Source organism: Astatotilapia calliptera, chromosome 3 (genome assembly GCF_964374335.1).
Source record: "Astatotilapia calliptera chromosome 3, fAstCal68.1, whole genome shotgun sequence".
In the NCBI taxonomy this organism is placed as follows: Eukaryota; Metazoa; Chordata; class Actinopteri; order Cichliformes; family Cichlidae; genus Astatotilapia; species Astatotilapia calliptera.
This window is the reverse complement of record NC_137424.1, coordinates 17,157,038-17,180,903: the sequence shown is the minus strand read 5'-3', so window position 1 is coordinate 17,180,903 and position 23,866 is coordinate 17,157,038. Positions and strand designations below refer to the sequence as shown.

The following is a 23,866-nucleotide window of genomic DNA, read 5'->3' as shown; positions in this document are numbered from 1 at the left end:
TCGACTTATAACTCGAAAATGTTGAGGAAAGTAGCTCGAAATGTCGAGTTAGTTCTGCCAATCAGTAATCTAGCTACAATGCGCACTCAAACCCGCATCGCAACAAATCGGCGCTTTCGAGAGTACGTTAGCTGATATTAACGCCATGTGATTCAGCTAATAACAGAAGGATTTCATCATTTGTGAAGCCACACAGACAATAATCAGCGACTTGTGCATTTATGACTGGCTGTAATTCTGGTGTCTTAGCTGTAGCATTTGTAGCTGAGGGCTTCAGCTTCCGGGTAACAAGGAAATTACGTCATTCACGTAAATTACTGATTGACAGCACTAACTCTTAATTTTGAGTTAGTTTTTTCAAAATTCCAAGTTAATAAGTCGAAATTACGATAAAATAAGTCGAAATTTCGAGTTCTGGATCCTTCTTCTTTTTAGTGACGCAAACGGGCTTCCAGTGTGTGGATGTTGTTTAACTGCTGACAGTGAGACAGGGCTGTCCTAAGAGTCGCTGCCAACACTTCATCTATAAAATGCATTTCTCTGCTCGGTCGCTATAGTCTGCTGTCGTATTTGTATGCAGGTTATTTTCAGTTTAACTGGTGATGTTCATTCGTGTATTGTAGGTGAATGCGTTGATGATTGATCATAAATGAGTAAACTGGCCGTTTTTGCTCAATAATTCCTGTTTCATGTTCAAACCGTCAGACAGAAACTCTGCGTTTGTTTTTATGTTCTTCAGCCTGTTGTTCTTGAGGTAATCTGTGATGCGTTCAATGACCCTCCACATGCTCTGAGGCTCATTTGAAGAGAAACAGAACTTCATCTTTAGAGCATAAGTGGGTTTTTGCCCTCTTTATGCCCACGGTCAGGCTCTGTTTATTGTAGTATAACACTCATAGGACACAGTGACCCGCTGCACACACACTGCACACACACTGCACACACACTGCACACAATGACAGCTGCAGAGTTTGTGTCTGATGTATTAAGTATGAAACACTGTTGGGCTAAAATCTGGTCAGAATGAATCCAGGTGCAGGTGTGTCAGTTTAGGACAACTGGACTAACATCCAAGTGCTCACAATATAAAGTGTATTCTGTAGTAACATCCTGGTGTTGCAGCAACAGTCCCACATGGAAACGTCAACACTCAAACTCAAAATCTCTTTTTGTCAACAATAAAATGACAGCAGACCAATTTGAACAAAGTTGGTAAAAAGCTTCAGAAATTAGTAAAATATTAAAAAGTGTCTGGATGCTCAATCATCCAGGTAAGGGTTAGGTTAGTAATGCTGTGATTGCAGACATTCCCCAACTCTCTGTGAATGGGACTCATGGCCATTGATCAGTGGTTGTTGATCAATGGTCATGACCTCCCAGCCATTGTGCAAATGTCCTGTTTATAAGGTTGGAAACCTGCAGTCAGCTGAGACTGAAGGAGTCACCTGGATGAGTCATGAAACGTTTCTCCCACTGAAAACATCCAGATGAACAGAATCAACTTTTGGGGATTAAAACGTGTCTGAATCAATCAGTGGGTGCTGAGTGGGTCAGTCAGTGTGTCGCTGGGCTGATTTGTGTTTCCTCTGCAGGTGAAGGTAGAAAGTGTGTGTGAGCTGATGTGAATTGAGCAGCATGGATCAGTGTGAGGACAGAGAGGAGGGAGTCCCTCCCTCTAAAAGCACTCTGTGTGGGGAACATGAGAGCCAGACCAAAGCTCAGAGGTGAGATGACCATCTCTAACTGTCCATGACTCTTCTCCATGTCACAGCTCAGCACTCACATCACTGCTCCATCATTATTCACAGGAACCAGCCTGGACCTCCACCCAGCTCTGTGTCCTGTAAGAGTGACGCGTCTAATGGTCACATCGTTAATTTTAAAGTCCAGCCTGTGTCCGCTGCAGAGAGGTGAGCTGTTAGGAACAAGAACTCTCTGATTTAAATGATTTTGATGTTTCCTGGTTTCTAAAATGCATCTCTGTAGCAGAGCAGTGTCTCCAAGGACACACAGGCTCAGCTGTAACTGTCAGTTTATCTGGTTTAAGACACATTTGGACACAATTGGCTGTTTTTAACTATGTATTTTAATCAGAGGTGTAAATCTAGACCTCACACATCTGGATCCTAAACTATGATAGAAACAGCTGCTAGCAGTGGGTAGTTTGACTTTGATACGCTGCTCTAGAAAGCAAACAAAGGTTTGTGCAGCTCCTCTTCAGAAAAGTGTTCAGAGAGCAGCTGCTGTATTAGACAAAGGCTCGTCGTGTGAGCCCAGATGTGTGTAACAGCTGGATGAAGGAGAACCATCACAGTCACGTCTCCATCCCGCCTTTATTAATGAACTTCCTGTTGCTTGCAGATGACAGGAACACAAAGTGTTTGTGCCACGTGATGCTGCAGGATTTGTTAACGTGTCCATGATGGTAACATCTCCTCGTCTAACTGCAAACACATGAGCGCTCCTAACGGCAGCTATCACAGCCACACAGGCAGACTGTGTCTCACTGTTGCATTCAGGGACATTTGTTTTCCTGTAAAAAGCTGAACTCTAATCTAAGAGGACTGTTATTGACAGGAAACAGCTGCATTATCTGCAGTCTGTGTGACCACAGCTGCATCAATCACTTCATCAGAGAATTGATCATTGAATAAAACATGTTTGTGTCTGCAGAGGTCAGAGGTCACAGTCTGCAGGATCCAGCTGTCCGTCTGTGAGGAGTGATAAGTCCAAAGGTTACCCTCCAGACTTCAGTGCTGAACCTGGACCAATGAGGTCAGAGACCTGTGATGACTCCTTTACATGTTTGTGTTTTCCTGGATAAATATGACCAAAGATTCATTAAAAAGATAAAAATCTTAGACTTTGTCCTGTAGCGCTGTGTGGCAGGCAGGATTGGACCCAAACACAACAGGATGAAGTCAAAGAGGCAGCTTTATTTCAGCTGTGAACATGCAAACAGCAGAAATAAGGAAACATAACTGTAGGTTAGGTTAGGTAAGGAAAACACGTCTCTGCCTAGTCTTGAAAATCTAATCTTATCATCCATTGTTCTTCTAGGGCCTCTTCTTCTTGTGGCCTCAGCTAACTGCTAATATTTAAATGGCTAACATTAACATGTGTGCCAGCCAGGTTAACATTTATGATGAACTATGATTAATTAACTGATGTTGAAACTGGAGCTTTACTGACCTCTGAAATTCCTCCTAAAGTGTTATTCAGTGTTGTGACAGTCAGCTGCTTCAGCTGCTGCTGGGATGGGCTGTGGCAAAGAGAACAGAGAAAATCCAAATCAGAGTTTTTCTCTGAATTAAAAGGAAACAACAATATATTCTACATGGTGAAACTGATGGTTTCTGGTGTTTGGGTCTGTTTTTCTGTATTTATGCAGATAAAGTGTAAACTCAGATGAATTATACCATCAAATGTTAAAGGAAAATATCAGGATGAGTGTCTGTGAGCTGAGAAGGACGTGAAGCGAGCAGTTTATCCCAGAGCTGAAGCTGCTCTGTGTGCAGAGATGAGCTCAGATTCCTGCTGTGATTGATCAACAGTCACAGAAATGTAGACTTGTAGTTATTACTGCAGTATGGTCACAGCAGATACTGATAAACATGTATTATGAGGATGATGATCAAGTTTCTCACTCTCTCCTTTAAATCTCAGTTTTTTCTTCTTCACAGTTTATCTGTTAATTTATTAATGAATAACACTGAAAGAGTTTCTGTTATATTTCCCCTTGAACATCAGCTTATTAGGGCGGCATTAGGAAATAGCCCCCCTCCAAAGAATGAATAAATGAATGATGATAATAATAAAATGATTCAAAAGCAGAGCTCAGAGTGGTAGAATGGTCAAACATGGATCCACGGGTGGTTCAACTGCATTTGGTGACGTGACTAAAGCAAATCTTTCAAATAATCCCACCATCAACGGGATGTTGTCTCCTTTACTACGGTTACTTTACTTGGTCACCGTGTGAATTTCTTTGAAATGAACCAAATTCTTTTATTTGTTGGTTGTTGCATATTTAACCTCTACAGTCAGGAAAGGAGGAGATGAGGCCTCAACAATGTTGGGTTGTAGCTGTGCTTCAGGTTAGAGTGAGTGTCCATGGAATAAATGTAAGTCAGTGAACTGGAAACATGACTGTGTTCAAACTTTGTTTCCTTTTTATAATGAGTCTAATCAAAGGTGGACAGAAGTATCTCCACTGTGACTTTTCTGTGTCACCATCAGAGCTTCTGCACAGTGTGGAGAAAGATCCAGAAGCAGAGCTGGACTGCAGACAGCCAGTCAGAGCAGCTGTGTACAAAGTAAGACTGAACATCTGTCTGCTGATGGACTCATTTCTGAAAACTGGACTTCTTGTGTTGTTCAGACATTGAAGAGTTTTCTTTCTCTTTAGTCTCATTGTTTTTCTTTCTTTCAGCAGATGTTGGTCTGCAGGAGGTTTTAGATGAACATAAGATCAGTCTGAGGAGGAGATGTGAACGTGTGACTGAAGGAAGTGATGAAACAGGAAGTAGAACCCTCCTCAACACCATCTACACTGAGCTCTACATCACAGAGGGAAAGAGTGAAGAGGTTCATACCCAACATGAGGTGAGGCAGCTGGAGACAGCTTCCAAGATGGACGCCCTCCATGACGCTCCAATCAGGTGCCAGGACATCTTTAAAGCCTTACCTGACCAACAGAGACCCATCAGAGTGGTTCTGACCAACGGCGTGGCTGGTGTTGGAAAAACCTTCTCAGTGCAGAAGTTCACTCTGGACTGGGCAGAGGGCTTGGAGAACCAACATGTCAGTGTGGTGGTTCTGCTTTCATTCAGGGAGCTGAACCTGATCAGAGATGAGCAGTACAGTCTTCTGGAGCTGCTCCATGTTTTCCATCCAACATTACAGAAGGTCACAGCAGAGAAGCTGGCTGTCTCTCAGCTTTTGTTCATCTTTGACGGCCTGGATGAAAGCAGACTTTCATTGGATTTCACCAACAGGAAGCTGCTGTCTGATGTCACACAGAAGTCATCAGTCAGCCAGCTGCTGACAAACCTCATCCAGGGGAATCTGCTTCCCTCGGCTCTCGTCTGGATAACTTCCCGACCTGCAGCAGCCAATCAGATCCCTCCTACATGTGTTGACAGGCTAACAGAAGTACGAGGCTTCACTGACGCCCAGAAGGAGGAGTACTTCAGGAGGAGATTCAGTGATGAAGAGCTGTCCAGCAGAATCATCTCCCACATGAAGACATCCAGGAGCCTCCACATCATGTGTAGTATCCCAGTCTTCTGCTGGATCACTGCTACAGTTCTGGAGCACATGTTGACTACAGAGCAGAGAGGAGAGCTGCCCAAGACCCTGACTGACATGTACTCACACTTCCTGCTGGTTCAGACAAAGAGGAAGAAGAACAAGTACCATGAGGGACGTGAGACGAGTCCACAGGAGCTGACGGAGGCTGACAGGGAAGTTCTTCTGAAGCTGGGGAGGCTGGCGTTTGAACATCTGGAGAAAGGAAACATCATGTTCTACCAAGAAGACCTGGAGCAGTGTGGTCTGGATGTGACAGAGGCCTCGGTGTACTCAGGAGTTTGTACAGAGATCTTCAAAAGAGAGTGTGTGATCTTCCAGAAACCAGTCTACTGCTTTGTTCATCTGAGCATTCAGGAGTTTCTGGCTGCTGTCTACATGTTCCACTGTCACACCAACAGGAAGACAAAGGTGCTGAAGATGTTTCTAAAATCAGAATCTTTCACCAAGATGATTTTCAGTCTTTTTGATAAGAAAGATCTCCAATCACTTGATGTATTTCTGAGGAGAGTCATGGAGAAATCCCTCCAGAGTAAAAATGGCCACCTGGACCTGTTTGTTCGCTTCCTTCATGGCCTCTGTCTGGAGTCCAACCAGAGACTCTTAGTAGGTCTGCTGGGTCAGACAGAGATCAGTCCAGGAACCATCCAGAGAGTCATCAACAACCTGAAGAAGATGAACAGTGATGAAATCTCTCCTGACAGAAGCATCAACATCTTCCACTGTCTGATGGAGATGAACGACCTCTCAGTACATCAGGAGATCCAAGAGTTCCTGAAGTCAGAGAACAGATCAGAGAAGAAACTCTCTGAGATCCAGTGCTCAGCTCTGGCCTTCATGCTGCAGATGTCAGAGGAGGTTCTGGATGAGTTGGACCTGCAGAAGTACAACACATCAGAGCAGGGACGACAGAGACTGATTCCAGCTGTGAGGAACTGCAGAAAGGCTGGGTGAGTCCAGATGTGATCATTAACATCATTGATCAGTGTAGGTTAGTAGTTTAATGTTGAAAATAAAATCAGATTGTAACCACAAAGTGTTTGTGTCCGTACGCTGCAACCTTCCACACCATTCCTTTATTGTACAGACTCAGCAGCAGCTCCATGGATCCCAAATCCAAGAGTGGAGAACAGATTTGAAGTGTGTCACATCCATGCAGTCACAGCTGTTTCCACCATGTTTCCACTGATATTAATCCTGTTCAATGACACGTTTCATATCAGTGAATATGTTCTTTAGGACGTCCACTGACATGTTTAAGTGTCCTGCTGGAAATCACTCAAATCATCCATGAAATCCACGAAAAATCCTTTTAGTGTTTCTAACTTCACCCTCTGTCCTCTCTCTCTCTCTCCATCCTCCTCACTGCTTCTTTCACTGATAATCACACAAACATCGTATTCAGCTACAAAATAACACAATAATATCATCTGATGATCATTATTATAAGAGCAGGATCCATATTTGATATCAGAGTAACACACTGCTTGGTTATGTGCAGTCATCATCAGTGACTGTGGGTCAAACAGAAGCTCTCTGATTGGTTGCTGACCTTGGTCACCTGTCCACTCTCACCTGTTTGTGTTTGCTCTCTCTTTGCTGTCTCCATCCTCTCTCTCCTTTCTCTCCCTCTCTGTCTTTGTACGTCACTCAGGTCCAATGGAAACAGTGACATTTACAAACCAATCAAAGACAAACTGATCCGTGTCAGGTTATAACAATATTCAAAGTGAATACAGGCTGCTGCTGGACACAGACAGGTAACATCATTTTGACTTGCTGTCACCTGGATCTGGACTCATAAACACTGAAGCCCTGAACAGGAATACAAATCATTTTCTGCCAACTAGCGACACACCAGCAGATAATGGCTCAGAAAGCTCAAATGAGCCAATCATTTCTGTGTTTAGTTCCCCTGAAATCAGATCTGATATCAGCAGCTCTGAGTTCATTCATCATTATTGTCCAGTGATGAGATTTCTGCTCCGTTTGGTAACAGTCAGCAGGTTTTTCCTGCGTGTGGACGTGAACAGTCGTACCTGACAGCAGGTAGCAAACAGAGATCATCTTTCCAGCTGGAACTCTTCACTGAGCTGAACTCATTCAAAATGTTCTGGAGTCAAAACAGGAAACAGTCCAAATGTGTGTCTTCACTCTGACTCTGGATCAGATCTCAGTGACAGACTGTGGACATTATGGAAGCCTAAATGTGACACCATCTTCCTCCTTCATCTGCAGATTAAAGCCAAACAAAGATTCTCATTAAAAGTCTGCAGGTCTGAGAGAGACTCAATCGTTGTGTCATGTCAAACACAGTAAGAGGAGCTGAAGCACAGATGTGAAGAGCAGATTCATCAGATTATGACCTCCCTCTGTTTTGTCTTCATATACATTCAGTCTGTGTTTATAATGCAGATTTTCTGCTTTTATAATAACACATTTTATATTTTCTATCATCACAGACTGACTCAGTGTGGACTCTCAGAGTCTCACTGTGAAGTTGTGGCCTCAGCTCTGAAGTCCAACCCCTCCCATCTGACAGAGCTGGACATGAGTTGGAATGATGACCTCCAGGATTCAGGTGTGAAGCTTCTGTGTGCTGGACTGGAGAGTCCAAACTGTCGACTGGAGACTCTGAGGTGAGTTCACTGACTGCGGCTGTTGTTGTTTTTCTATATTTCAGGTCTTTGATTGATGTTTGAAACTTTCTTTAGTTCCTAAATGTTCAGGATGTGTCTGAAGACAAATGTGAAGAAGTTTGAGTGCTTTCAGAAATGTTGTCTTTCCAAACGACTGAACAACAGTTTTTCCTTTTGGCTCCAAACAGAAGTGACAGACTTGAGCAGGGTTCATTTAAAGGCTGACAGAAGTGGAGTGGTGACGGGGAGATGTTTGACAGGACAGTGTTTCAGCCTCCACAGGTTCATGTTGTGCTCCATCAGTCAGTGAAGATGAAGTCAGTGCTGATGAGGCTGTAGAGTGTGTGAGGGATGTGAATGAGGATGATGAAGATCTGATGATAGCAGATAAAAACAGGCTGCAGAGACTTTGAGCCATACAGGGCACACAGTGTGTGTACAGAACAGCTGAAATCATTATGGAGGCCTCACTGGAATATGGAAGCATCACAGTACAGCTTCAGTGAAGCATTAAAGTCTCTGATATGAGATGAGAAATGAAGCAGCCAGAGCTTTTTCATGAGTGGAAATCCACTGTGACTGTGAGCTGCTGCTACAGCCTCCAGATTAGCCAGCAGCTCATCCTGCTCAACATGGACCTGTGGTCAGAGTGTGTGCTGGATAATCCGGCCCAGGATGAGGCCAAACTGACATGGGATGAAATGTCTGTCACATAATTGAGCTTAGTGTAGTTTCATTTCTGCACAATTTAAAAACAACCAAAACTTTGTTCTGTCTTTTCTATGTTATACTGTAGACTTTCTTTGATACTGTGTCCAAAAGGAGCAGCTTTTACTTTGAAGGGGAGGCGTCTCTGTTTCCTCTTCAGGTTGGATGATGGAAGCAAATGAGTGTGTGATGTTCTTTCAGTGTTGCACTTTGTAGACGCTCCCTGAGCACTGGTCTCACAGCCAGCTGCACATAGAGACCAGTGTTGTTAGTCCAGGTCAGAAGATGACTTGTTGGAATGAAAATGAGCTTGTAGTTTGTCTGCTTTAATAATGTGACTGGAAAAAGGTGTTGGACTTCAAATATCAGAGAAGGACAAGATCAGAGAGGCTAAGGACAATTACAGGAGGAAGCTGGAGTGGAAACTCCAGCAGAACAGCATGAGAGAGGTGTGGAGGGGCATGAAGACCATCACTGGATTCAGGCCAACCAACAGCAGGGGAGCTGAGGGAGGTGAGAATAGAGCCGACGAGTTGAATCTGTTTTTCAATAGATTCGACACCACAGTGTCTGCTCCCACCCCCACAACCTCACCTGCAGTCAGCCTGGAATCCAGAGCCACACCACTGTGCCAGCCTCTCTCTTCACATGTTGCCTCCTGTGAGATTCCTGACACCCCTCCCCCACCCATCACCTTCACTCAATACCAGGTTGAGATGCAAATGAGGAGACTTCACTCAGGCAAGTCTGCTGGACCAGACGGAGTGAGTCCCCTTGTCCTCAAGGCCTGTGCCCCCCAGCTGTGTGGAGTCTTTCATAAACTGTTTATGCTGAGTCTGAGTCTGCAGAGGGTCCCGGTGATGTGGAAGACATCATGCCTCGTCCCTGTACCAAAGACGCCTCGTCCCAGTGGCCCCCAGGATTACAGGCCCGTGGCACTGACCTCCCACATCATGAAGACCCTGGAAAGGCTCATCCTGGACCAGCTGCGACCCATAGTAAGACCACATCTGGATCCCCTTCAGTTCGCTTATCAGCCTCGTCTCGGAACAGAGGACGCCATCATCTACCTGCTCAATCGTGTCTACACCCATCTGGACCAGCCGGCGAGCACTGTGAGGGTCATGTTTTTTGACTTTTCCAGTGCTTTCAACACCATCAGGCCGACCCTCCTGGGTGATAAGTTAGCAGCGATGCAGGTGGATGCTTCTCTGGTGTCCTGGATTGTTGATTACCTGACAGGAAGACCACAATATGTACGTCTCCCACAGTGTGTGTCTGACAAGGTGATTAGCAACACAGGGGCACCACAGGGGACTGTCCTCTCCCCCTTCCTCTTCACCCTCTACACCACAGACTTCAGCCACTGCACAGAGACCTGCCATCTTCAGAAGTTTTCTGATGACTCTGCGGTGGTTGGATGCATCAGCAGGGATGATGAGACAGAGTACCGGGCTGTGGTCGACTCCTTTGTCACGTGGTGTGAGCAGAATCATCTGCAGCTCAACGTGGCAAAGACCAAGGAACTGATCGTGGACTTCAGGAAGACCAGGAAACACTTGACCCCTGTTTCAATCCAGGGGGTCAGTGTTGACATTGTGGAGGACTATAAATACCTTGGAGTACACATTGACAATAAACTGGACTGGGCTAAAAACACCACAGCACTTTACAGGAAGGGCCAGAGTCGTCTCTATTTTTTGAGGCGACTGAGGTCCTTCAACATCTGCCAGAAAATGCTGAGGATTTTCTATGAGTCTGTGGTGGCCAGTGCGATCCTATATGCTGTTGCATGCTGGGGGAGCAGGCTGAGGGTCGCAGATGCCAACAGACTTAATAAACTGATCCGTAAGGCCAGCAATGTTGTGGGGATGGAGCTGGACTCCCTCAAGGTGGTGTCGGAGAGGCGGATGCTGTCCAAGATAAAGACAATGTTGGATAACACCTCCCACCCACTCCATGACATGTTGGTCAGTCACAGGAGCTCGTTCAGTGAGAGACTGAGATTACCGAAAAGCACCACTGAACGACACAGGAAATCATTCCTGCCTGTGGCCATCTCCCTGTACAACGCATCCACTTAACACACTGTTTGCTGCTACAACTACACATGTTTCTTTTCCAACTATTTATTTATAAGTGACTTATGTATGTATGTATGTATATATAAGATAAGATAAGATAAGATAAGATAGAACTTTATTAATCCCTCGGGTGGGTTCCTCTGGGAAATTCGATTTCCAAAAAAGCACAGCACCGACAGAAGTTACAGAGTTATACACACACACATATATATAAATACAGAGACAATATAAATAAAATATACGAAGGGGATAAATAGAATAAATAGGAATAAAAATAAAAAATACAAGTGAATTGCACATTTCAAGTATTGAGTCTATTGCACCGTTGACTATTTACAAAAGTATTGCACAAAAGGTATTGCACAGTGAGGTGAAGAGGCACTACAGCTTAGTTGTTCCCCCCTCCTTTGTCCTCCTGTTTCCCCTCCCTCTCCCCTCCAGAGAGGAGTTAAACAGTTTGATGGCGTGTGGGACAAAGGAGTTTTTAAGTCTGTTAGTTCTTGTCTTTGGGAGAAGCAACCTGTCACTGAACAGACTCTTCTGGTTGTTAATGGCCGTGTGCAGAGGATGCCTGGCATTGTCCATAATGTCCATCAGTTTCTTTAATGTCCTTTTCTCTGCCACTGTCACCAGAGTGTCCAGCTTCATGCCGACCACAGAGCTAGCCCTCCTGATCAGTTTCTCCAGCCTGGATGAGTCCTTCTTTGCTGTGCTGCTCCCCCAGCACACCACAGCATAGAAAAGTACTCCAGCAACCACCGACTGGTAAAACATCCTCAGGAGCTTCCTGCAGATGTTAAAAGACCTCAGCCTCCTGAGGAAGTACAGTCGGCTTTGGGCTTTTTTATACAGGTGCTCTGTGTTGCATGACCAGTCCAGTTTATTGTCCACCCACAGCCCGAGGTACTTGTACTTGTTGACCACCTCCACCTCCTCCCCCTCTATCTGAACCGGCAGTGGACCTGCTCTAGACCTCCCGAAGTCCACAACCAGTTCCTTAGTCTTTGAGGTGTTGAGTTGCAGGTGGTTTGTGTGACTCCATGCGACAAAGTTCCTCACCAGACTTCTGTACTCCTCTTCCTGATCATCCCAGATACACCCCATGATGGCTGTGTCGTCTGCAAACTTCTGAATGTGGCATAATTCAGAGTTGTAGCAGAAGTCAGAGGTGTACAGGGTGAAGAGAAGAGGGGACAGCACAGTTCCCTGTGGTGCTCCTGTGCTGCTGACCACTGTGTCAGACGTGATGTCCTTCAGCCTGACGTACTGTGGTCTGTCGGTGAGGTAGTCGGAGATCCAAGCCACCAGGCAGGGGTCCACCTCCATCCTGTTCAGTTTTTCTTGAAGCATACAGGGCCGGATGGTATTAAAGGCACTGGAAAAGTCAAGAAACAGGATCCTGACCGTGCCTTTTCCCCCATCCAGGTGTGAGTGGGCTCTGTGTAGGAGGTACAGGATGGCATCCTCCACTCCGACACCCGCCTTGTATGCAAACTGTAGTGGGTCCTGGGCATGTTGTACCTGTGGTCGGAGGAGGTTGAGGAAGAGCCGCTCTAGAGTCTTCATAAGATGTGACGTCAGTGCCACCGGTCGGAAGTCATTCAGCTCATTGGGCCGGTTCTTTTTGGGGACCGGGACAATGCAGGATGTCTTCCATAGGGCGGGCACTCTCCCCAGTCGCAGACTGAGGTTGAAGACTCGTTGTAGCGGCTCCCCAAGTTCAGCAGCACACGCCTTTAGCATCCTAGGACACACCTTGTCTGGGCCTGCTGCCTTTCTGGGGCGAAGCTTCCTCAGTTGTCTCCTGACCTGATCCACTGTGACACTGGGAGATGTTTGGGAAGAGGGGAGGGGGGGAGATGTCTTGCTGCTGAGAGAGGGATTGGAGGAGGGGGGTGTCATGGTGTCAGGAAGGGGGGGAAGCGAGGGAGGCAGGAGAGTGGGGAGAGGACTCTGTAGTGAAGGTGAGGGTGAGGGTGGGGGGGTTGTGGGCTGGTCAAACCTGTTGAAGAAGTTGTTGAGTTCGTTTGCCTTCTCCACAGTCCCCCCCACTGTGCTTTTCTTGGTGTTGTGGCCTGTGATGGTTTTCACACCATTCCAGACCTCCCTCATATTGTTCCTCTCCAACTTCTGCTCCACCTTCCTCCTGTAGGTGTCCTTTGCTTCCCTCAGGCAGCGTTTCACCTCCCGCTGTGCTGCCTTCATCTCCTCCTTCACTTTGCTCCTGAAAGCCTTATATGTATATATTGTACTATTCTTAGTTAGCGTATTGTCTGTCTTGTCTTAATGTTGGTTTAAAATGGAGCACTGTAACAAAAAATAATTTCCCCCAGGGATCAATAAAGTATTCTGATTCTGATTCTGATTCTGATATGTCCATTTCTTTCACACTTCACCTTTAAAAGTGAAGCCTTGTGGTTCCTGGAAGGAAAAACACGACTTTTTCAAGTCTTTGTCCTGTTTTTATGAGAAATGTACGACTTTAATGTGAAACATTCAGAGTTTTTTCTCTTGTTGTGTTTGTTTGAAGCTGCTTCCTGTTGGCTTCAGCTGTTTGGAGTTTCCATTTTCTAAACTTCTACATTCTGAACCTTCTTCAGCTCTGAACAGATGATGAAACACTGAATGATTTCAAGCTCACACTTTGTCTAATAAACTTACATCCTTCATTCTTTATACAGATTGTATCGCTGTGGTTTGTCAGAGATCAGCTGTGATTATCTGGCAGCAGCACTGAAGTCCAACCCCTCCCATCTGAGACAGCTGGACCTGAGTAATGACTACTGGTCTTCAACTAAAGAAAACAAGCTGCAGGATTCAGGAGTGAAGCATCTGTGTGGTTTCCTGGAGAGTCCAGGATGTGGACTTGAAACTCTGGGGTCAGTCAGCATGTTTTAGTTGTGCTGAGATGAATATGATGTGAAAGTTGTGCTGACACTAAACTGCAGACATCAGGCTGATATTATACTGATCCACACTGAGGATCTTCATGGTAAAGTCTGTTTTCTTCTTCTCTGGTTTAGTCCATTGACTGCAGCAGAACAATGTTCACATTTCAAACAGTGAGACTCAACGTATGGCCCGCGGCCCACACGCGGCCTGCCCACCTTCCCTGATTCAGAGAGAGGGGACCCTGATTAACTGTGTAGTGTTCTTCCTCACAGTTCTAAGTATCAGACACAACAATGAATAATCCACAGCTGACTGTCTTTAGCAGGTCAAAGGTCACGGCACACAGCAGACAGTGGGAAATATTATAACTCTGATCATTTATCAGCACATATCCATATGTATAAAAACAAAGCTGACACTGTGAGACTTGATCAGAGGTGTGATCATCACAGCAGAGGCCTTTGTGTCAAAGTCACTGAGGATCAAACAGAAACACATGAAGCAGATTTTCCTGTTCTGGCTTTTTATAGCAGATAACCTTCAAAATATTCTGCAGTCCATCAAAAACTGAAGCAAACCATGAATCAACATGTGAACATGAGCTGATGCTGCTGAAGTGAAGCAAAGTTACAGAGGTTTGATTACAGACACAGCTGAGAGTTTGTAATCTGTCATCATTTTAAAAGGTTTACATTTCTTCAGTATATCCACATTTGCAGCTGGTACCTCAACCTCCACTTGTCCAACACAACTGCTGTCCACTGCCTCCATGACATTGTGATTTTGCTGTTGGTCTTCTGTCAGATCTTCATCAATCACTTCTGCACGGGGCACACCTTCAGACTCTGCAGCTGCATAACGAAAGCCTGTAAGATAAAATTAGACATAAGGTAAATGTACACCAATATTCCAATGACAGGTGTGTGATTCATCTGGAAGTTATGTGCGGATTAGTGTACAGTGATAGCAATTTAGTATGTTTTTAGAGGGGGGGGGGGGGTTGTTTACCTCCGATGGGTGCTCTTTTTCGCTTCCGTTGCGTACGCCTTGAGTGCCGGTCCGAGTCTGATACAGGTATGTCGTCATGCCCCATGTGCAGTGTTGGTGCCCAGTCTGGATTTGTTACATCCATTCATATGCTGGTTTGCCTGCAATAATGCCAAATCATAAGCTACTCAGTCGACATGATGTGGTTCTGCAGCATCACACATTAGCATGTTTTATCTCATTATCTATGACCTCAGCACGTTGAAAATAACACTAAAAGCCTTTCAAGAGTGATATGAATTAATTTAGAACTCACCGGAAAGAAAATGCCGTGAGCAAACCAACAAAAAGCTGGGGATTGCAGAGAACTCGATATCCGCTCGTCTCACCGCTGCAATCCAAGCCTGACGTCTTTGTTTAGTAATATCGGATACATGGGATCCCTCACGTTGCCTCCAGGATGGAAAACGATGAAAAGAGAGCCCGTTATCCAGCTTCTTGCCTTCACGATCGTGTGATCTAACGTTGCAACCGACAACACAACACGTACGATCCATAGCTGAAATGGTATCCTTTGGCTGGCCTACTGTCATGGCGGAAGGGGGCATGGCCCATCTCCCGTGACATCACGCTCCAAAGCCCTATAGGTGGGAAAATGTACCATGTCGACCAATCAAAAATGATATGGAAACATGACATTTGGTTGTTTAGCAAAAGGGGGAAGTTTTAGGAGTGACCGGCAAGAGAGAGCGAGTGAGCGAAAGAGAGAGAGAGTTTTGATACGTGAGAGATTTGTGACGTTTACCGTGTTTGGTCTCAAGTTAGTTTGTTGTCTTGTGTATTTAGTGTGTAGCTGTTGTTTTGTTTTGTGTGTCAGTTCTACTAGTGATCGTCACAGTTGCTGCCTTAAAGCCAACAAAGGCAGATTGCAGTGTAAACGCTGAGTGACACACCTGCTGTCAGACCTGCAGGTTTATCCCTGTGCTGTTCTCATATGTGTTAGAGTGACACAAACTATTGTTTGACACCTGATTGTTCTGTAAATAGTTTGAAATGATTATATGAAAAATGTCTGAGCCTTGGCTGCATTTTTTGGTAAATAGTACCATATAACTTTGTTGTTTGCAAAACGTGTGCGTATTTTTAAAAGTGTACAATCTCTATTTGCATTTCAAGTTATGAAGATGATTCGTTAAACATGTGTGTGGTTTTTACAGTCAAAATATCACTTTCTACGTGTATTTTAAATTTTGTCTGAATTTAGATAAATTGTGCTGATACAGTTGGTCAAAATGAGAAAATAACAGATTGGCAAGATGAACTGTTTTTAAAGGTAAAATATAGAGGCCACATCAAAAGTAGTCAAGAAGGGTTAAAGGCTAAAAGCAAAGTTGTCACCAAGTACTGTTTATATTTGTGTGTATTGCTGCAGCTTTTTTGAGTATTAATTTGGTGCCTTTGTGTGAAATAATGGTATTGTGAGTGATCCATATAGTCACAAAGAATAGCCACTTGTTTCTGTGCTACCAAAGTTCCCCGGCTTTCATTCAAAATGTGTTTATCGTCAGCACCTGCACATTAAACTACTTAAACATTATAAATGTCTTCAAGCTCACACTGAGGCCTGTGGGGTACTATCAGCCACTGAGACAGTACACACATTTATATGTGTTTGTATATGAATATTTCATACTTTAAGACTGCCTGTTTATTTAAGGGAGATGAACAAAATACATTGGAATTGTACAAAATAATATCATGGATGATAAATTAAATAGATTTTAAGTAGATGCTTGTGCATTCTTAAAGTCTTATATGTTGAACTGAACTATGTGATCTGTTCAAAGCCTTAATCTTAATTTGAAGTGAAATGTGCATTTTGAGTTTATACACTATGTATATAAGGCGACCGTTTCCTTTTGCAGTATTTTTGTGTGGTGTACTTTTCTATGTCTTAACAAAAGGGGAACAAAGGTGTTTAAGTTCACCTAGGATGATGTGTTTTAATTTTCACATGGTCTTGCTTGAATTTGACCCTGACAAAGGCGTATGAACTCTGTCAGCTGTTTGGAGTTTCCATTTTCTAAACTTCTACATTCTGAACCTTCTTCAGCTCTGAACAGATGATGAAACACTGAATGATTTCAAGCTCACACTTTGTCTAATAAACTTACATCTTTCATTCTTTATACAGATTGATGGACTGTGGTTTGTCAGAGATCAGCTGTGATTATCTGGCAGCAGCACTGAAGTCCAACCCCTCCCATCTGAGACAGCTGAACCTGAGCTCCAACAACAAGCTGCAGGATTCAGGAGTGAAGCATCTGTGTGGTTTCCTGGAGAGTCCAGGATGTGGACTTGAAACTCTGAGGTCAGTCAGCATGTTTTAGTTGTGCTGAGATGAATATGATGTGAAAGTTGTGCTGACACTAAACTGCAGACATCAGGCTGATATTATACTGATCCACACTGAGGATCTTCATGGTAAAGTCTGTTTTCTTCTTCTCTGGTTTAGTCCATTGACTGCAGCAGAACAATGTTCACATTTCAAACAGTGAGACTCAACGTATGGCCCGCGGCCCACACGCGGCCTGCCCACCTTCCCTGATTCAGAGAGAGGGGACCCTGATTAACTGTGTAGTGTTCTTCCTCACAGTTCTAAGTATCAGACACAACAATGAATAATCCACAGCTGACTGTCTTTAGCAGGTCAAAGGTCACGGCACACAGCAGACAGTGGGAAATATTATAACTCTGATCATTTATCAGCACATATCCATATGTATAAAAACAAAGCTGACACTGTGAGACTTGATCAGAGGTGTGATCATCACAGCAGAGGCCTTTGTGTCAAAGTCACTGAGGATCAAACAGAAACACATGAAGCAGATTTTCCTGTTCTGGCTTTTTATAGCAGATAACCTTCAAAATATTCTGCAGTCCATCAAAAACTGAAGCAAACCATGAATCAACATGTGAACATGAGCTGATGCTGCTGAAGTGAAGCAAAGTTACAGAGGTTTGATTACAGACACAGCTGAGAGTTTGTAATCTGTCATCATTTTAAAAGGTTTACATTTCTTCAGTATATCCACATTTGCAGCTGCTACCTCAACCTCCACTTGTCCAACACAACTGCTGTCCACTGCCTCCATGACATTGTGATTTTGCTGTTGGTCTTCTGTCAGATCTTCATCAATCACTTCTGCACGGGGCACACCTTCAGACTCTGCAGCTGCATAACGAAAGCCTGTAAGATAAAATTAGACATAAGGTAAATGTACACCAATATTCCAATGACAGGTGTGTGATTCATCTGGAAGTTATGTGCGGATTAGTGTACAGTGATAGCAATTTAGTATGTTTTTAGAGGGGGGGGGGGGGGGGGTTGTTTACCTCCGATGGGTGCTCTTTTTCGCTTCCGTTGCGTACGCCTTGAGTGCCGGTCCGAGTCTGATACAGGTATGTCGTCATGCCCCATGTGCAGTGTTGGTGCCCAGTCTGGATTTGTTACATCCATTTCATATGCTGGTTTGCTTGCAATAATGCCAAATCATAAGCTACTCAGTCGACATGATGTGGTTCTGCAGCATCACACATTAGCATGTTTTATCTCATTATCTATGACCTCAGCACGTTGAAAATAACACTAAAAGCCTTTCAAGAGTGATATGAATTAATTTAGAACTCACCGGAAAGAAAATGCCGTGAGCAAACCAACAAAAAGCTGGGGATTGCAGAGAACTCGATATCCCCTCATTCTCACCGCTGCAATCCAAGCCTGACGTCTTTGTTTAGTAATATCGGATACATGGGATCCCTCACGTTGCCTCCAGGATGGAAAACGATGAAAAGAGAGCCCGTTATCCAGCTTCTTGCCTTCACGATCGTGTGATCTAACGTTGCAACCGACAACACAACACGTACGATCCATAGCTGAAATGGTATCCTTTGGCTGGCCTACTGTCATGGCGGAAGGGGGCATGGCCCATCTCCCGTGACATCACGCTCCAAAGCCCTATAGGTGGGAAAATGTACCATGTCGACCAATCAAAAATGATATGGAAACATGACATTTGGTTGTTTAGCAAAAGGGGGAAGTTTTAGGAGTGACCGGCAAGAGAGAGCGAGTGAGCGAAAGAGAGAGAGAGTTTTGATACGTGAGAGATTTGTGACGTTTACCGTGTTTGGTCTCAAGTTAGTTTGTTGTCTTGTGTATTTAGTGTGTAGCTGTTGTTTTGTTTTGTGTGTCAGTTCTACTAGTGATCGTCACAGTTGCTGCCTTAAAGCCAACAAAGGCAGATTGCAGTGTAAACGCTGAGTGACACACCTGCTGTCAGACCTGCAGGTTTATCCCTGTGCTGTTCTCATATGTGTTAGAGTGACACAAACTATTGTTTGACACCTGATTGTTCTGTAAATAGTTTGAAATGATTATATGAAAAACGTCTGAGCCTTGGCTGCATTTTTTGGTAAATAGTACCATATAACTTTGTTGTTTGCAAAACATGTGCGTATTTTTAAAAATGTACAATCTCTATTTGCATTTCAAGTTATGAAGATGATTCGTTAAACATGTGTGTGGTTTTTACAGTCAAAATATCACTTTCTACTTGTATTTTAAATTTTGTCTGAATTTAGATAAATTGTGCTGATACAGTTGGTCAAAATGAGAAAATAACAGATTGGCAAGATAAACTGTTTTTAAAGGTAAAATATAGAGGCCACATCAAAAGTAGTCAAGAAGGGTTAAAGGCTAAAAGCAAAGTTGTCACCAAGTACTGTTTATATTTGTGTGTATTGCTGCAGCTTTTTTGAGTATTAATTTGGTGCCTTTGTGTGAAATAATGGTATTGTGAGTGATCCATATAGTCACAAAGAATAGCCACTTGTTTCTGTGCTACCAAAGTTCCCCGGCTTTCATTCAAAATGTGTTTATCGTCAGCACCTGCACATTAAACTACTTAAACATTATAAATGTCTTCAAGCTCACACTGAGGCCTGTGGGGTACTATCAGCCACTGAGACAGTACACACATTTATATGTGTTTGTATATGAATATTTCATACTTTAAGACTGCCTGTTTATTTAAGGGAGATGAACAAAATACATTGGAATTGTACAAAATAATATCATGGATGATAAATTAAATAGATTTTAAGTAGATGCTTGTGCATTCTTAAAGTCTTATATGTTGAACTGAACTATGTGATCTGTTCAAAGCCTTAATCTTAATTTGAAGTGAAATGTGCATTTTGAGTTTATACACTATGTATATAAGGCGACCGTTTCCTTTTGCAGTATTTTTGTGTGGTGTACTTTTCTATGTCTTAACAAAAGGGGAACAAAGGTGTTTAAGTTCACCTAGGATGATGTGTTTTAATTTTCACATGGTCTTGCTTGAATTTGACCCTGACAAAGGCGTATGAACTCTGTCAGCTGTTTGGAGTTTCCATTTTCTAAACTTCTACATTCTGAACCTTCTTCAGCTCTGAACAGATGATGAAACACTGAATGATTTCAAGCTCACACTTTGTCTAATAAACTTACATCTTTCATTCTTTATACAGATTGATCGACTGTGGTTTGTCAGAGATCAGCTGTGATTATCTGGTAGCAGCACTGAAGTCCAACCCCTCCCATCTGAGACAGCTGGACCTGAGCAGGAACAACAAGCTGCAGGATTCAGGAGTGAAGCATCTGTGTGGTTTCCTGGAGAGTCCAGGATGTGGACTTGAAACTCTGAGGTCAGTCAGCATGTTTTAGTTGTGCTGAGATGAATATGATGTGAAAGTTGTGCTGACACTAAACTGCAGACATCAGGCTGATATTATACTGATCCACACTGAGGATCTTCATGGTAAAGTCTGTTTTCTTCTTCTCTGGTTTAGTCCATTGACTGCAGCAGAACAATGTTCACATTTCAAACAGCGAGACTCAACGTATGGCCCGCGGCCCACACGCGGCCTGCCCACCTTTCCTGATTCAGAGAGAGGGGACCCTGATTAACTGTGTAGTGTTCTTCCTCACAGTTCTAAGTATCAGACACAACAATGAATAATCCACAGCTGACTGTCTTTAGCAGGTCAAAGGTCACGGCACACAGCAGGCAGTGGGAAATATTATAATTCTGATCATTTATCAGCACATATCCATATGTATAAAAACAAAGCTGACACTGTGAGACTTGATCAGAGGTGTGATCATCACAGCAGAGGCCTTTGTGTCAAAGTCACTGAGGATCAAACAGAAACACATGAAGCAGATTTTCCTGTTCTGGCTTTTTATAGCAGATAACCTTCAAAATATTCTGCAGTCCATCAAAAACTGAAGCAAACCATGAATCAACATGTGAACATGAGCTGATGCTGCTGAAGTGAAGCAAAGTTACAGAGGTTTGATTACAGACACAGCTGAGAGTTTGTAATCTGTCATCATTTTAAAAGGTTTACATTTCTTCAGTATATCCACATTTGCAGCTGGTACCTCAACCTCCACTTGTCCAACACAACTGCTGTCCACTGCCTCCATGACATTGTGATTTTGCTGTTGGTCTTCTGTCAGATCTTCATCAATCACTTCTGCACGGGGCACACCTTCAGACTCTGCAGCTGCATAACGAAAGCCTGTAAGATAAAATTAGACATAAGGTAAATGTACACCAATATTCCAATGACAGGTGTGTGATTCATCTGGAAGTTATGTGCGGATTAGTGTACAGTGATAGCAATTTAGTATGTTTTTAGAGGGGGGGGGGGGGGGGGTTGTTTACCTCCGATGGGTGCTCTTTTTCGCTTCCGTTGCGTACGCCTTGAGTGCCGGTCCGAGTCTGATACAGGTATGTCGTCATGCCCCATGTGCAGTGTTGGTGCCCAGTCTGGATTTGTTACATCCATTTCATATGCTGGTTTGCTTGCAATAATGCCAAATCATAAGCTACTCAGTCGACATGATGTGGTTCTGCAGCATCACACATTAGCATGTTTTATCTCATTATCTATGACCTCAGCACATTGAAAATCACACTAAAAGCCTTTCAAGAGTGATATGAATTAATTTAGAACTCACCGGAAAGAAAATGCCGTGAGCAAACCAACAAAAAGCTGGGGATTGCAGAGAACTCGATATCCGCTCGTCTCACCGCTGCAATCCAAGCCTGACGTCTTTGTTTAGTAATATCGGATACATGGGATCCCTCACGTTGCCTCCAGGACGGAAAACGATGAAAAGAGAGCCCGTTATCCAGCTTCTTGCCTTCACGATCGTGTGATCTAACGTTGCAACCGACAACACAACACGTACGATCCATAGCTGAAATGGTATCCTTTGGCTGGCCTACTGTCATGGCGGAAGGGGGCATGGCCCATCTCCCGTGACATCACGCTCCAAAGCCCTATAGGTGGGAAAATGTACCATGTCGACCAATCAAAAATGATATGGAAACATGACATTTGGTTGTTTAGCAAAAGGGGGAAGTTTTAGGAGTGACCGGCAAGAGAGAGCGAGTGAGCGAAAGAGAGAGAGAGTTTTGATACGTGAGAGATTTGTGACGTTTACCGTGTTTGGTCTCAAGTTAGTTTGTTGTCTTGTGTATTTAGTGTGTAGCTGTTGTTTTGTTTTGTGTGTCAGTTCTACTAGTGATCGTCACAGTTGCTGCCTTAAAGCCAACAAAGGCAGATTGCAGTGTAAACGCTGAGTGACACACCTGCTGTCAGACCTGCAGGTTTATCCCTGTGCTGTTCTCATATGTGTTAGAGTGACACAAACTATTGTTTGACACCTGATTGTTCTGTAAATAGTTTGAAATGATTATATGAAAAACGTCTGAGCCTTGGCTGCATTTTTTGGTAAATAGTACCATATAACTTTGTTGTTTGCAAAACGTGTGCGTATTTTTAAAAGTGTACAATCTCTATTTGCATTTCAAGTTATGAAGATGATTCGTTAAACATGTGTGTGGTTTTTACAGTCAAAATATCACTTTCTACTTGTATTTTAAATTTTGTCTGAATTTAGATAAATTGTGCTGATACAGTTGGTCAAAATGAGAAAATAACAGATTGGCAAGATAAACTGTTTTTAAAGGTAAAATATAGAGGCCACATCAAAAGTAGTCAAGAAGGGTTAAAGGCTAAAAGCAAAGTTGTCACCAAGTACTGTTTATATTTGTGTGTATTGCTGCAGCTTTTTTGAGTATTAATTTGGTGCCTTTGTGTGAAATAATGGTATTGTGAGTGATCCATATAGTCACAAAGAATAGCCACTTGTTTCTGTGCTACCAAAGTTCCCCGGCTTTCATTCAAAATGTGTTTATCGTCAGCACCTGCACATTAAACTACTTAAACATTATAAATGTCTTCAAGCTCACACTGAGGCCTGTGGGGTACTATCAGCCACTGAGACAGTACACACATTTATATGTGTTTGTATATGAATATTTCATACTTTAAGACTGCCTGTTTATTTAAGGGAGATGAACAAAATACATTGGAATTGTACAAAATAATATCATGGATGATAAATTAAATAGATTTTAAGTAGATGCTTGTGCATTCTTAAAGTCTTATATGTTGAACTGAACTATGTGATCTGTTCAAAGCCTTAATCTTAATTTGAAGTGAAATGTGCATTTTGAGTTTATACACTATGTATATAAGGCGACCGTTTCCTTTTGCAGTATTTTTGTGTGGTGTACTTTTCTATGTCTTAACAAAAGGGGAACAAAGGTGTTTAAGTTCACCTAGGATGATGTGTTTTAATTTTCACATGGTCTTGCTTGAATTTGACCCTGACAAAGGTGTATGAACTCTGTCAGCTGTTTGGAGTTTCCATTTTCTAAACTTCTACATTCTGAACCTTCTTCAGCTCTGAACAGATGATGAAACACTGAATGATTTCAAGCTCACACTTTGTCTAATAAACTTACATCTTTCATTCTTTATACAGATTGATCAACTGTGGTTTGTCAGAGATCAGCTGTGATTATCTGGCAGCAGCACTGAAGTCCAACCCCTCCCATCTGAGAGAGCTGAACCTGTACGGAAACAACCTGAAGGATCCAGATGTGAAGCAGCTGTCTGATCTTCAGCAGAGTCCAGACTACAGACTGGAGACTCTGAGGTCAGTAGAGTGATGGAGTGAGTGGGTGGTGCTGTCAGCAGTATTGTACTAAACACAGTCAGTATGAAACAAAGATCCAGTGTTTCCTGTAAAGCTGCAGCTTCTCAGTGAAGCTGTGAGAGGAG

At 43.4% G+C, this 23,866-nt stretch overlaps 2 protein-coding genes across 2 annotated transcripts in view; both read left to right on the top strand.

Annotated features, from left to right (window-relative positions):
- Positions 1 to 23,866, top strand: part of LOC145422960 (protein NLRC3-like) — a gene marked incomplete at its 5' end in the record, with an annotated part of 416,117 nt that overhangs the window by 54,747 nt on the left and 337,504 nt on the right. The gene's annotated exons all lie outside the window — the stretch shown is intronic.
- The window catches only part of LOC113017568 (protein NLRC3-like), a 238,603-nt gene continuing 215,760 nt past the window's right edge, over positions 1,024 to 23,866 (top strand). Inside the window, exons 1-4 of the mRNA XM_080299694.1 lie at positions 1,024 to 1,039; positions 4,433 to 6,260; positions 7,773 to 7,949; positions 13,423 to 13,620. Coding sequence (XP_080155820.1) covers positions 1,024 to 1,039; positions 4,433 to 6,260; positions 7,773 to 7,949; positions 13,423 to 13,620 — 2,219 coding nt within the window. The remainder of the gene's footprint in view (positions 1,040 to 4,432; positions 6,261 to 7,772; positions 7,950 to 13,422; positions 13,621 to 23,866) is intronic.